Source organism: Neoarius graeffei, chromosome 6 (genome assembly GCF_027579695.1).
Source record: "Neoarius graeffei isolate fNeoGra1 chromosome 6, fNeoGra1.pri, whole genome shotgun sequence".
Classification (NCBI taxonomy): Eukaryota; Metazoa; Chordata; class Actinopteri; order Siluriformes; family Ariidae; genus Neoarius; species Neoarius graeffei.
The window spans coordinates 102,434,965-102,447,652 of NC_083574.1; the positions used below are offsets into that span (position 1 = coordinate 102,434,965).

At 42.5% G+C, this 12,688-nt stretch overlaps 1 protein-coding gene across 1 annotated transcript in view; it reads right to left on the minus strand.

Annotated features, from left to right (window-relative positions):
- Window positions 1–12,688, minus strand: part of LOC132888477 (NACHT, LRR and PYD domains-containing protein 3-like) — a 345,899-nt gene that overhangs the window by 19,185 nt on the left and 314,026 nt on the right. The window contains exons 15-20 of the mRNA XM_060924523.1: window positions 7,094–7,261; window positions 6,635–6,808; window positions 4,579–4,752; window positions 4,260–4,433; window positions 3,752–3,925; window positions 2,749–2,922 (exon numbers count right to left, since the gene is read on the minus strand). Of these exons, the coding sequence (XP_060780506.1) occupies window positions 2,749–2,922; window positions 3,752–3,925; window positions 4,260–4,433; window positions 4,579–4,752; window positions 6,635–6,808; window positions 7,094–7,261 (1,038 nt within the window). The remainder of the gene's footprint in view (window positions 1–2,748; window positions 2,923–3,751; window positions 3,926–4,259; window positions 4,434–4,578; window positions 4,753–6,634; window positions 6,809–7,093; window positions 7,262–12,688) is intronic.

Sequence of the window (12,688 nt, forward strand, 5' to 3'; positions counted from 1 at the left end):
ATCCTGGTATGATGTTCAGAATGACATTCGTGCCTTAACACTTCCAATCGGTGTGTGCTGGCGCTTCTCAGGTCTGAAGTTTATTTCTGTTTTGTCACCTTGTGCAAGATGTTTGCGAGATCTAAAAGGGAAAACGAGTGCAGAAGTATCTTTGTTCTCACCTCCATCAACCAGGACGCAGTGACTCCGTTCTGATTTCTTTTTGTAACACACTTTGTTTGGAAAGCAGTCTGTTATCTTTATGCTACTTCTTCAGCTCCAGTGAAGTGCTCTAGATCATCAGATGAGGGGACGAGTCGGCATTAGAGTGGACTTCAGGAGTGCACACTTCTGTGTAATGAGGGAAAGTGGACATGTTTTTTTTTTTTAAAACAGTGTCATTGTCATATTAAAGATTTATCTCAAAGTCCATGACTGGTCCCTGTATATGTGCACTACTGTACATAGGGAATGAAATAAAGGGTTCTTCCACTACACTATTCAACTCCCTTTCTATGTGCACTACTTGGGTGTTAAACCCTATATAGTGCACTATGTTTCCACTGGGCAAGCATCTCGGAGTCTGTTTAGTTTATACAAGTGCACTAAATAGGCTTTTCATGACTTCTGCACTAAATGAAAGGAGGGAGCAATTTGGAATTCCCAATCTCTCTGGAAGGGCACACTGTATAGGGGATGAAATAATCCCTATATAGTGCACTATAAAGTCACTTAGGATTCAGCTGCCTATCTAGGGAGAAGTATTGGTTTTTATACCCTCTGTAGTGCACTATATATCCAGTAGGTAGCTATATGGGCTCTGTCTCTGTTTATAAGCCCCCTCATGTTTGGTGACAATGCTCAGGTACACTGTGGTGTTTAAATGATGCTCATTTGGTACTAAGGGGCCCAAAGCATGCTAAGAAAGTATCACGCCATTACACCACCAGCAGCAGCCTGAACCATTGATACAGTGTAGGATGGATCCATGCTTTCACGTTGTTTATGCCAAATTCTGACCAAAAATCGAGACTCATCGATCAAGACCAGGCAATGTTTTTCAGGTCTTCTGTTGTCCAATTTTGGTGAGCCCATGCGAATTGTATCCTCAGTTTCCTGTCCTGAGCTGACAGGATTGGCACCCGGTGTGGTCTTCTGCTGCTGTAGTCCATCTGCTTCAAGGTTCGATGTGTTGTACGTTCAGAGATAGTCTTCTGTATACCTTGTAATACCTTGTAACGAGTGGTTGAGTTACTGTTGCCTTTCTATCATCTCGAAAATCATGACTTCGGGCATCGACAAGGCATTTTCACCCACAGAACCGACGCTCACCGGATATTTTCTCTTTTTCGGACCATTCTCTGTAAACCCTAGAGTTGGCTGTGTGTGAAAATACCAGTAGTTCTGAAATACTCAGACCAGCCTGGCTGGAACCAACAACCATGCCACGTTCAAAGTCAGTTAAATCACTTCTTCCTCATTCTGATGCTTGGTATGAACTTCAGCAGGTTGTCCTGACCATGTCGACATGCCTAAATGCATTGAGTTGCTGCTGTGTGATTTGGCTGATTGAGATTTGTGTTAATTGAACATGTGTACCTAATAAAGTGGCTGGTGAGACATATATAGTGTGTGTGTGTCCAGCTCCCTACCACAGGCTTGCTCATTGGGGATAGATTAGGGATAAAATTAGCTCGTGTTTTAGTTGTTCAAATTCTGTAAAGCTGCTTTGTGACAATGTTTATTGTTAAAAGCGCTATACAAATAAACTTGACTTGACTTGACCTACCTCCCGTGTGAACCGATGACTCGCTGGTGTTAACTAATTGCCCTGTGTAATAAGGGCCCTTGATGAGTGCGGCACAGATTTGTGGCTGTAGAAAGAGGAAGTGAGAGTCGTATATTGCACAGTGAGAAATATTCCGCAGTTACAGAATGGCTTGGTGTCAGGAATGTTTATTTTCACACACACGCCATGTCACACACTGATAAATGTTATTGTTAAGTTCTGACCTGTAATTAATCGTCCTGTTTGATTAATCTAATCATTAATTATATTTAACCTTCTATAGCAGATTTGTCAGTGTAATTGTATAAAGCTATAATCAGACGTCCTCTGTGTCGTCTCTCTCACCCACACACACCTGCCCAAATACGGCCGCTTTTGTCTGTGGGAAAAACTGAATCAGTAACTTCTCGTTTCCACTCTGTGTGTGTTCTCTCCCAGACGTGTCTGTCTCATTCGTTCTAAAGTGCCGATTCTCGGTCCTGCTCCTGAGCCCCGCTGCTCTGCATGTTTTCCATCTTCTCCTGCTCCACCTACCTGACTCAACTCCTCAGCACTTTTGTTTAACTGAACACGCCTGATTCTAATCAAGAGCATGCTAATCACACTAACACTCAGGTGTGTTTGGAACAACGATAGATAGAAGAAATTCAGGACGGGGGAGGAGGGCTCTAAGATTGAGAACCACTGCTCTGAAGAACCTGTCTAGTGACCCAGACCAATGAGAACTACGCAGTGTGATTTGGGACATGTCCACGCTGAGATCCACTCAGTCTACATACTACAAGGGTTCCCTTTTTATAACTAAATGAGTTTGATGAACTCTTAATTTCTTTCCTTATTCACAGAGTAAAATGATGCCACTTCATCAGTTTGTCAACAAAATTCAAAATCTATCCGTTATTTTTCTCATTTTTTAAATTCATTTTTTCAACATTTTTATTATTATTTTTTTATTTTTTCTCAGACTAAAAATAATTTACTTCAGTTTCTCCAGAGTGCAGTTTGAGTTGTGCAGTAGATCAGAGAGCTCCTTCACTCCTGAGTCTCCAATTGTGTTCTCACTCAGGTCCAGCTCCTTGAGGTGTGAGGGGTTTGTTCTCAGAGCCGATACAACAGCACCACAATCTTCCTCAGAGAGACGGCACTGACACAACCTGCAGGGGGAGCAGATTAATTTCATTGTGCTTTTCCTTCCTCATCTTAACTGACTTTACTTAAAGAGTGTGAAGCTTCCTATCAGGCTCCTGTTCTGCTCTTCTGGATCTGTCTCTGCTTGTTGCTCTGATCATGTCTGGGTATCGTATGACGATATCTCACTGTGTGTCTTGTGTGTTTAAGAATTCTTGACGGTGGTAAGTGCAGTTCTCACTGTAGTCATGAAATAATCTGACAGGTCCGTACTGTACATTACTCTGTTACTGTAACTTCTTCAACCTGGAGGATTTTATTATCTGCAGATCAACTGGTGGTTTGTGACCAGTGTTTAACATTTCTAGAAGGTTTTCTGTTACTTTTAGTAATAATTATAGTTTCAGTATAAACTTTAATCCAGCTGCTGGTGGCAGGAGATTATTAATAATAATAACTCATTCTTTTTCTTATTATTTCAGGTGTGACGGCTTTAAACACAGAGCTGATGCCAGAGCAGTACAGCCTTCATTTCTCACCCTGCTCTTATTTACCCTGGATACAGAGAGACAACAAGGAAGAGAAAACAACGGTCTTATTTTATATACAAAATAAATGAATGAAGATGTGATATTGTATACAAATTGAGGATTTAATCTTTTTTCTTGTTAATTTATTAACTCTAGATGGTCACTGAATGGATCATGTACAAATTACTGGGTTGTCATTAAAATCTGATATTATAATAATTCAGTGCTTGACTGAGCACGACTTCAAAAGTAAAAGAAATAGTGTTGAAGGATAAAAGCATTTCATGACACTTTGTCATGTTTTTAAGAAATGACATTGACATACTTGAGTGTTTCCAGGAGGCAGTGTGAATTCCGTAGGAGGTTCGAGATCTGCTTTATTCCTGAGTCTCCTGCTTTATTCCCGCTCAGATCCAGGTCTCTGAGCTGTGAGGGATTTTCTTCCAGAACTGCAGCCAAAGCAGCACAGCCTTCAGCTGCTACACTGCAGTTACACAGTCTGCAGAAGGAAAGAAGGAGCACAATGAACAGATCGCATCTCAGTTGTTCAATAAGAACGCAATATTTTCATTCTTTTCTTTAACAGTTACCTTAGAATTACAGCAATTAGACGTTTACATTGGAATAGAACTTTTACACAAACACTTTTTAGTTTAAAATAGTAAATCTAATAATCTATTTTTTATGAAAGCAAGCTGTTTATTATATTGTGTTCTCGTTCTAGTTCTACTTTTTTAATGACACATAATTCTGCAGTCATTTAAACTCAGAGATTAAAATACTGAATTGATGCTTCACAGAAGGATTAAACATCATTTCAGATGTTCCTTCACCTCAGTGTTCTGAGTGGAGACTGTGGATTCTTCAGTCCAGCAGAAAGCTGAGTAACTCCTGGATCCTGCAGACTGTTGTTGCTCAGGTCCAGCTCTCTCAGCTGGGAATATTCAGAGCTCAAAACTTCAGCGAGAGCTGAACCTCTTCCATCAGTTATAGCACATGCATTAAACCTAAAGATGAAACCAGAGGAAGGAAGAGCAACAATAAACTGACACATTCAGAACAATAATTGTGTTTTATACCAAAATTCACCCACATTTTACATTTTTTTTTTAATCTGGCGTGACTAAATATTCATAACCTAAATGAACTGACCTCAGAATCTCCAGTTTACAGTGGCGGTGTTTCAGTCCAGCAGAAAGCTGAGTGACTCCTGGATCCTGCAGACTGTTGTTGCTCAGGTCCAGCTCTCTCACACTGCAGGACTTTAATTTGAGAACACTGGCTAAAGCTGAACAGCTCTCCACAGTCAGATTACTTTTATTCAGCCTAGATATGAAATATGATGTAGAAAGAGCTTTATACTCAATACTTCATTGTGCAGATATTATGGAAAACACAAGTCATTTTATTTTCATGTGCACTGAAGTCCATATTCTGGGTTCATCTGGGTCATAAGGGGTTATTAGATGTTATTTTTAACATCATTCTATTCATTTATTCCTCTTTTAATTTGTCTTGTCTGTTATGTCTCAGTGGTTAAATCAAGTGATTTAATTGAAAATGTCAAACTTGTTGATCATTTCACCGGGCGGCACGGTGGTGTAGTGGTTAGCACTATCGCCTTACAGCAAGAAGGTTCTGGGTTCGAACCCAGCAGCCGGCAAGGGCCTTTCTGTGTGGAGTTTGCATGTTCTCCCCGTGTCTGCGTGGGTTTCCTCCGGGTACTCCGGTTTCCCCCACAATCCAAAGACATGCAGGTTAGGTTAATATGGGACGGCCTTCGGCTGAGGTGCCCTTGAGCGATGCACCTAACTCCCAGCTGGGTGCTGGGTATGTGTGTGTGCTCATTGCTTCAGATGGGTTAAATGCAGAGAAGAAATTTCACAAGTGTGTGATGAATAAAGTTGTGCTTTCTTTTTTTTCTTTTCTTTCATTTCTACTCTTCTGTTCCTTTCTAGTTTCAGGAGCTTAACACTTTCCAGTGATGGAACAGAACCCAAGTGTTTCTAGAAGGACTATGAGGTTTCTTTGGAGAAGCACAGGATATGTTATGTTATGTCAGCACTTATAGAAAACAAAAAAAATCTATAATTAAAAATACATTTGTGCATACTTGGGTCATCCTTAAAGGTCCCATGGCATGAAATTTTCACTTTCTGAGGTTTTTTAACGTTAAAATGAGTTCCTCTGACCTTCTTAAGTCACCCCAGTGGCTAGAAATTTCATAATGTGTAAACCAAACTATGCCCAACATTTGAGAATGGCGCGTCAAAATGGCGCGTTGATAGGCTCTTCCCTTTACTACGTCAGCAAGGGAGATGATCCCCACGCCCCCCCCCCCCTCTGGATACCCACCCACTGTATGGATTGCCCGTCCTACCAAGCCTACTGCGCATGCGTGAAATCCAGGAGGGTAGGAAAATTCAACAGTAGTTTTGTCCTACTGATCAGCTGGGCTGATAGAAAATCGGTGAGTATTTCACGCATGTGCCGATTTTTGTTTTGTGCGTATTGGTCGAGTCTTTGGCCGAGTCAAATAATTTGTAATGACTTGTTTTGTATAATAAAACGGTCTGTATGAGAACTTGCTAATTGTAATGATGTCATGTGTTCTGCGCATGCGCAGTAGGCTTTGCGCGTAGGCTTCGCGCATGCGCAGTAGGCTTCGCGTGTGCGCAGTAGGCTTAGTACTGTAGGACAAATTGAAGAGGTAGGATAACTTTACACCACCTATGTGAGCGAAACATGGAAATTGCGCTGCATCCCTGCCGCATCAGCCACAAACACCGAACAAGTACGGTAAGTGTATAACTGTTAAGTCGTTTTGCCGTGTTTTAAAATCGGTGCGTTAGCCTAGCAATGGCTGCATTAGCTGTGCAGCTAACCGCTTCCTGCAGTTAGCCAGGTAGCATGCCCACAGCTTGGTCAAGCCCCGCCCCCTCCCCCCATGGCCCGCCTCCATGCTTCTCATTAGCAAAACGATGCACTGGGAAAAGGGCTGAAATGGGGCTTTCTCCCAGGAGGCTATATCTACCTGCTGAGGGTTCATTTCGAGAAAAGCTGCGGATATAACATCCGGAAGCCTCCATGAGCCCATTTAAAGCATCAACAAACCACCATGCCATGGGTCCTTTAATGGCAGGTCCCACTAGAAAACATTCTGTGAGTAAAACTCAGCTGACAGTGATGCATAAATAAAAATACTTACCGAATTGTCTGAAATTTACAGTGAGAATCTTCCAGTAGAGCTGAGAGCTTCTTCACCCCTGAGTCTCCTGGTTCCTTCATGCTCAGATCCAGCTCTTTTAGGAGTAAAGGGTTTTCATCTAAAACTGAATTTAGCCAAGTACAGGCCTCTTGTGCAGCAGGACGTTTCAACAAACTGCAAAAAGTAAAATGTTTTTGTACTTGGTGTTTCCAGAATAATAGACCCACATTAACCAGAACAGTGTGGCTGCTTTTGCTTATTTCCTGATTACTTCTCTTAAATGATAGTGCCCAATGTCGGTAACACACTGGAAAAAAATAGGACCAGTTGAATAAACCATAAATTACAGTCAATTATCAACTTTATCCATTAAAAAAACCAAACCCTATCAAAGTTATTTGTACAGCATTACTTTATGTTTAATATTTATATAATTGTGTTAGTTTATAGAAGAATCACCTCAGTGTTGTTAGTTTATAGTCTGGATCCTGGAGTAAATCAGTGAGCAGCTTCACTCCTGATGCTCCAGGGTCGTTCCCTCTGAGATCCAGCTCTATCAGGTGGGATGATTTCAGAACTTCAGCCAGAGCAGCGTATCCTTCCTCTGTTATACTGCAGTCTGAAAGTCTGTAAAATATTGTCACAGAGGATAGAGAATAAAAAGGGTGAACATCAAAAGAAGCAATATAGATTTAAGAAGCTGTTGGACACACTGAGAAACATGCCATTTCTAATTCTAACAATATATTAAAAACAACACTGAAGACAACCAAACTGTGAAATAACATCTGGAACACATATGGAATGTGGGAAACAAAAAAGTGTGGAGAAAAAAACAAAAATGTTTGATATTTTAGATTCTTCAAAGAGCCAGTGTTTGCCTTGATGATGCTTTGTACACTACTGGCATTATCTTAACCAGCTTCATGAAGTAGTCACCTGGAATGCTGTTTGTGTGAGTGTGTGTGTGTGTGTGTGTGTGTGGGGGGGGGGGGGGGGGGGGGGGGCTAAGCCTTTATTTGTGACATGTACTTTCGAGCAGTAAAATTCTTTCTCTGCATTTAACCCATCTTGGCATGTCAGCACACCCCCCCCCAGAGCTGTGCTGCAGGCTTCCCCTTCTTTCCTTAAAGTAAAACAAAACCCAAAAATAAACACTGTTTCCTGATTACGGCAAGTGCCCTGATGTGCCCTCTGCACATTTAAATTAAAAAATAAAAGACAATTTATCAATTTTAACAGTGATGATATTGCTAAAAATAGGCTTACCTGGATGCAACCACTTGCACTGGAACTGGGTATCTGGTCATAACATTCATGGTACATGAGAATGCTGTTAATCTTCATTACAAAGAGCCATCAAATAAAGGCTTCTAATTCTCAAAAAGAAAAATCGCTGGGTGCTACTGTGCTCTGTGTGTGTGTGTGTGCGTGCGCGCGCACATGCGTATGTTTTCACTGCTTCAGATGGGTTAAGTACAGAGAAAGAACTTCACTGTGCTGTAATGTATATGTAACAAATAAAGGCTTCTAATTCTAGAAATCTATTCAGAAATTCAATGGAACCATGTGATTTTTACTGGCAACAAAATCCTTAAATCAAAAGACTCCACTTTGATGAAGTTTAAATTTCACTCGGCTAGATAAAGCACATGCAGTACTGACACAGATATGAGGACTCAATCCCGTTGCCATTGCAACACAATTATTGCCATCTAAAAAAATCGCTTTGTTCAGTGATTAATATATAGATTTAGGCACTGCCTAAAAGCGGAGCTCCCGTCTGTTTCTGGGTTGTAGAATTTTCTTATATCATAGCCAGCCTCTTTTGTTTTATTTCTTTACTGGCTAACACTGGCCACTAGGCGGTGTGTGTGACTGGTAATTACTAACACTGGCCACTTGGTGGTGTGTCTAATCTCATTATCTCATCTCATTATCTCTAGCCGCTTTATCCTGTTCTACAGGGTCGCAGGCAAGCTGGAGCCTATCCCAGCTGACTACGGGCGAAAGGCGGGGTACACCCTGGACAAGTCGCCAGCTCATCACAGGGCTGACACATAGACACAGACAACCATTCACACTCACGTTCACACCTACGGTCAATTTAGAGCAGGGGTGTCAAACCTGATCCATAAAGGGCCGTGTGGCTGCAGGTTTTCATTCCAGCCATGCAGCAGCACCCTGATTTGGCTTATTCAATCAACTGACACACCCACCCTTTAATCAAGGGTGGGTGTGGCTGCAAGTATTTGACTGTGTGAAGACAGTTCAGTTGATTGAATGAGCCAAGTCAGGTGTGCTGCTGCATGGCTGGAATGAAAACCTGCAGCCACACGGCCCTTTATGGATCAGGTTTGACACCCCTGATTTAGAGTCACCAGTTAACCTAACCTGCATGTCTTTGGACTGTGGGGGAAACCAGAGCACCCGGAGGAAACCCACGCGGACACGGGGAGAACATGCAAACTCCACAGAGAAAGGCCCTCGCCGGCCACGGGGCTCGAACCCGGACCTTCTTGCTGTGAGGCGACAGCACTAACCACTACACCACCATAGGTGGTGAGTACGACAGTTATTTCCTAACACTGGCCACTAGGCAGTGTGTGTGACTGGTAATTACTAACACTGGCCACTAGGCGGTGTGTATGACTGGCAATTACTAACACTGCCCACTAGGCGGTGTGTATGACTGGTCATTACAATAACACTGGCCACTAGGCGGTGTGTATGACTGGTCATTACTATAACACTGGCCACTAGGCGGTGTGTATGACTGGTCATTACTATAACACTGGCCACTAGGCGGTGTGTATGACTGGCCATTACTATAACACTGGCCACTAGGCGGTGTGTATGACTGGTCATTACTATAACACTGGCCACTAGGCTGTGTGTATGACTGGTCATTACTATAACACTGGCCACTAGGCTGTGTGTATGACTGGTCATTACTATAACACTGGCCACTAGGCGGTGTGTATGACTGGTCATTACAATAACACTGGCCACTAGGCGGTGTGTATGACTGGTCATTACTATAACACTGGCCACTAGGCTGTGTGTATGACTGGTCATTACTATAACACTGGCCACTAGGCGGTGTGTATGACTGGCCATTACTATAACACTGGCCACTAGGCGGTGTGTATGACTGGTCATTACTATAACACTGGCCACTCGGCGGTGTGTATGACTGGTCATTACTTTAACACTGGCATGATGGAGGCACGTACAGGACCGAAACCATCAGAAAACAAACTCAATGGGTTTCTTTATGTATCCATACTCTATGCCTATGCATGTCACATACAGTGATCCATGAGTGGGCTGATTTTTACACAATTGACACTCGGCATCTTCAGGGTTGTTTATAACAGTTTAAAAGTGATGTATTCACTAGATCTCAGTCTCAGTAAGTCATGCAGCATGTAAGTGACATCACAATCTTGGATTCTCTCATGTAATTTGTACTCAGAGCATGATATTTGTACCTCGGAGAGTAAGATGTCAGTGCCCAAGGACACTTCTTCCTTTAAAATAAAATCTGTACACAGTATACAGGTACAAATATGAACAGTGAAAACTCAAACATGTCTTGTATGGATATTGTCTGTCATTATAAAGGAGTTTATTTTCGGGGGGGTTTTAATCCTTCAATGAAAAATGTGGAAATGCTCATTTTCCTTTTTTAAAAATGTCTCAGGACGATTCAATAATTCACCTCAGTATGTTAAAGTAGAACATCACAATTACTATTTTCTTTAGAATATACACTTATCTGCAAAATTATTGATTTTATTAATGCTTGTGTGTATGAAAAAAAATTATATAATTTGATATTCCATGGTGGCACAATAATATGAAGTTTATCTGCAAGTGATGGAAATATTTTTCAACATGAGATGATCACTTCATATCCAAGCGAATGTGTAATTTTCTTTTTATTATATGGAGTCCTCCCTGTTTAAAGAGCTGGTCCATGCTCTCGCCACTGCCCAACAAAACCAGCACCAGGTGCTGGTCACAATGTGGACTGAGCAGGAGTGGTGTGTCGAGGCCCTGCTGCAAGCCCAGCAAGAGGACCGCCAGGCGCTCCTGCACCTCATCACTCCAACAGGTGCACAAGCCCCAGAGTCCGTGGGGTTCCCCCATGTCACCTTTATGAAGATCAGTGTTGTAGTCAAGTCATTAAACCTCGAGTCCAAGTCCGGTCTTGAGTCCCCAATGTTCAAAGCCGAGTCAAGTCCAAGTCATTAAAAAAATTTTAGAGTCAAGTCTGAGTTGAGTCCACGAACAACACTCCAACCGCACCATTTGAGAGTGGCTGTTTTAGCGCCATTAACATTAGTTTTTTAAGGGGATTTAACCTTCTTCATTCTCTTTTGCATTATTTCCTCTTTTCCTTCTTTTTCTCTTTTTTGTGTTCTTCTCTTTCTCTGTGTCAAGTCAAGTCAAGTCAACTTTATTGTCAAATATGCTATACATGCTCGACATACAGCACAGATGAAATATCAGTCCTCTCTGACCCACGGTGCAAACTAGTGCAAAATGCAATAAATAAAAATAGAATAAAAATAGAATAATTGAAAAAAACAAACAATATAAACAGTATAAACACTCTAGATAGGAACTAGACATAGACTAAACACTCAAACAGACAATATAAACGGTATAAACACCCTAGATATGAACTAGACTAAACACACACACACACACACACACATAAATTGGTTCAAATAACCAAACAGTCAAGGGCACTTGAGGTATAGCAGGTAAACATGAAACATGAAATAAGCAGAATAAACAAACTAGCAGATGTTAAGGTGAGGTAGTGCGGAATAGTGCAAATGAGCGAGGTAAAGTGAGATGTGCGGTACCTGAGTTCAGTGTGTTAATGAACGATGAGATGTATGTATGTATGTATGTGTGTGTGTGTGTGTGTGTGTGTTGGGGGGGAACTGTGAGGATGACGTCAGATGCTGAAGGGGTGTGTGCGAGCAGAATCTGTGGCATGGGGCAGAGGGGGGAGGAGGGGCAGAACAGGGAGGGAGTTGAGCCTCCTGACCACCTGGTGAAAGAAACTGTTCTTGAGCCTGCTGGTTTTGTCCCGGAGACTCCGCAGTCTCCTCCCCGACGGCAGCAGGCTGAAGAGGCTGTGAGATGGGTGGGTGGGGTCACCTGCAATCCTGATGGCTTTGCGGCTGAGGTGGGAGTTATATATATTCATAAGAGAAGGGAGAGAGACACCAATGATCCTCTCAGCTGCTCTCACGATGCGCTGCAGAGTCTTGCAGCAGGACACGGTGCAGGCGCCGTACCACACGGTGATGCAGCTGGTCAGGATGTTCTCGATGGTGCCTCTGTAGAATGTGTGCATGATGGGGGCTGGGACTCTTGCTCTCCTCAGTTTGCGGAGGAAGTACAGACGCTGTTGGGCTTTTTTGGCCAGTGATGCGGTGTTGTTGTTCCAGGACAGGTCTTCAGAGATGTGCACACCCAGAAACTTGGTGCTGCTCACCCTCTCCACTGCAGCACCGTCGATAGATAGTGGAGCATGCTGGATGTGCTCTCTCCTGAAGTCCACAACAATCTCATTCGTCTTCTCCACGTTCAGACGGAGACTGTTGTCCTTGCACCACATGGCCAAGCGGCTCACCTCACTCCTGTAGACTGTCTCATCGCCATTGTGTGATGGTGGGTTCAAAGTTCATGATGATTTTTTCCTCCTAAATCAGTTAGAGCTCTCCAAATAACACACACACACACACACACACACACACACACACCTTAAACAAACCCATAATAGAAGTGTCTGATGTAATGGCTGATTTGAATGCTCAATTTATGAAGCAGGTGATTGGCTGAATGCTGGCCACACCCATACATGTATGGTATCTCTCTCTCTCTCTCTCTCTCTCTCTCTCTCTCTCTCTCACACACACACACAGAGTGTAGCTTCTGTTTTCACTCTCGCATGGCCATGTCTCACGAAGGTGAGTCTGATCCTTCTATTTCTATTGTGTGTGTAAAATTAGGAACATTATGGAAATC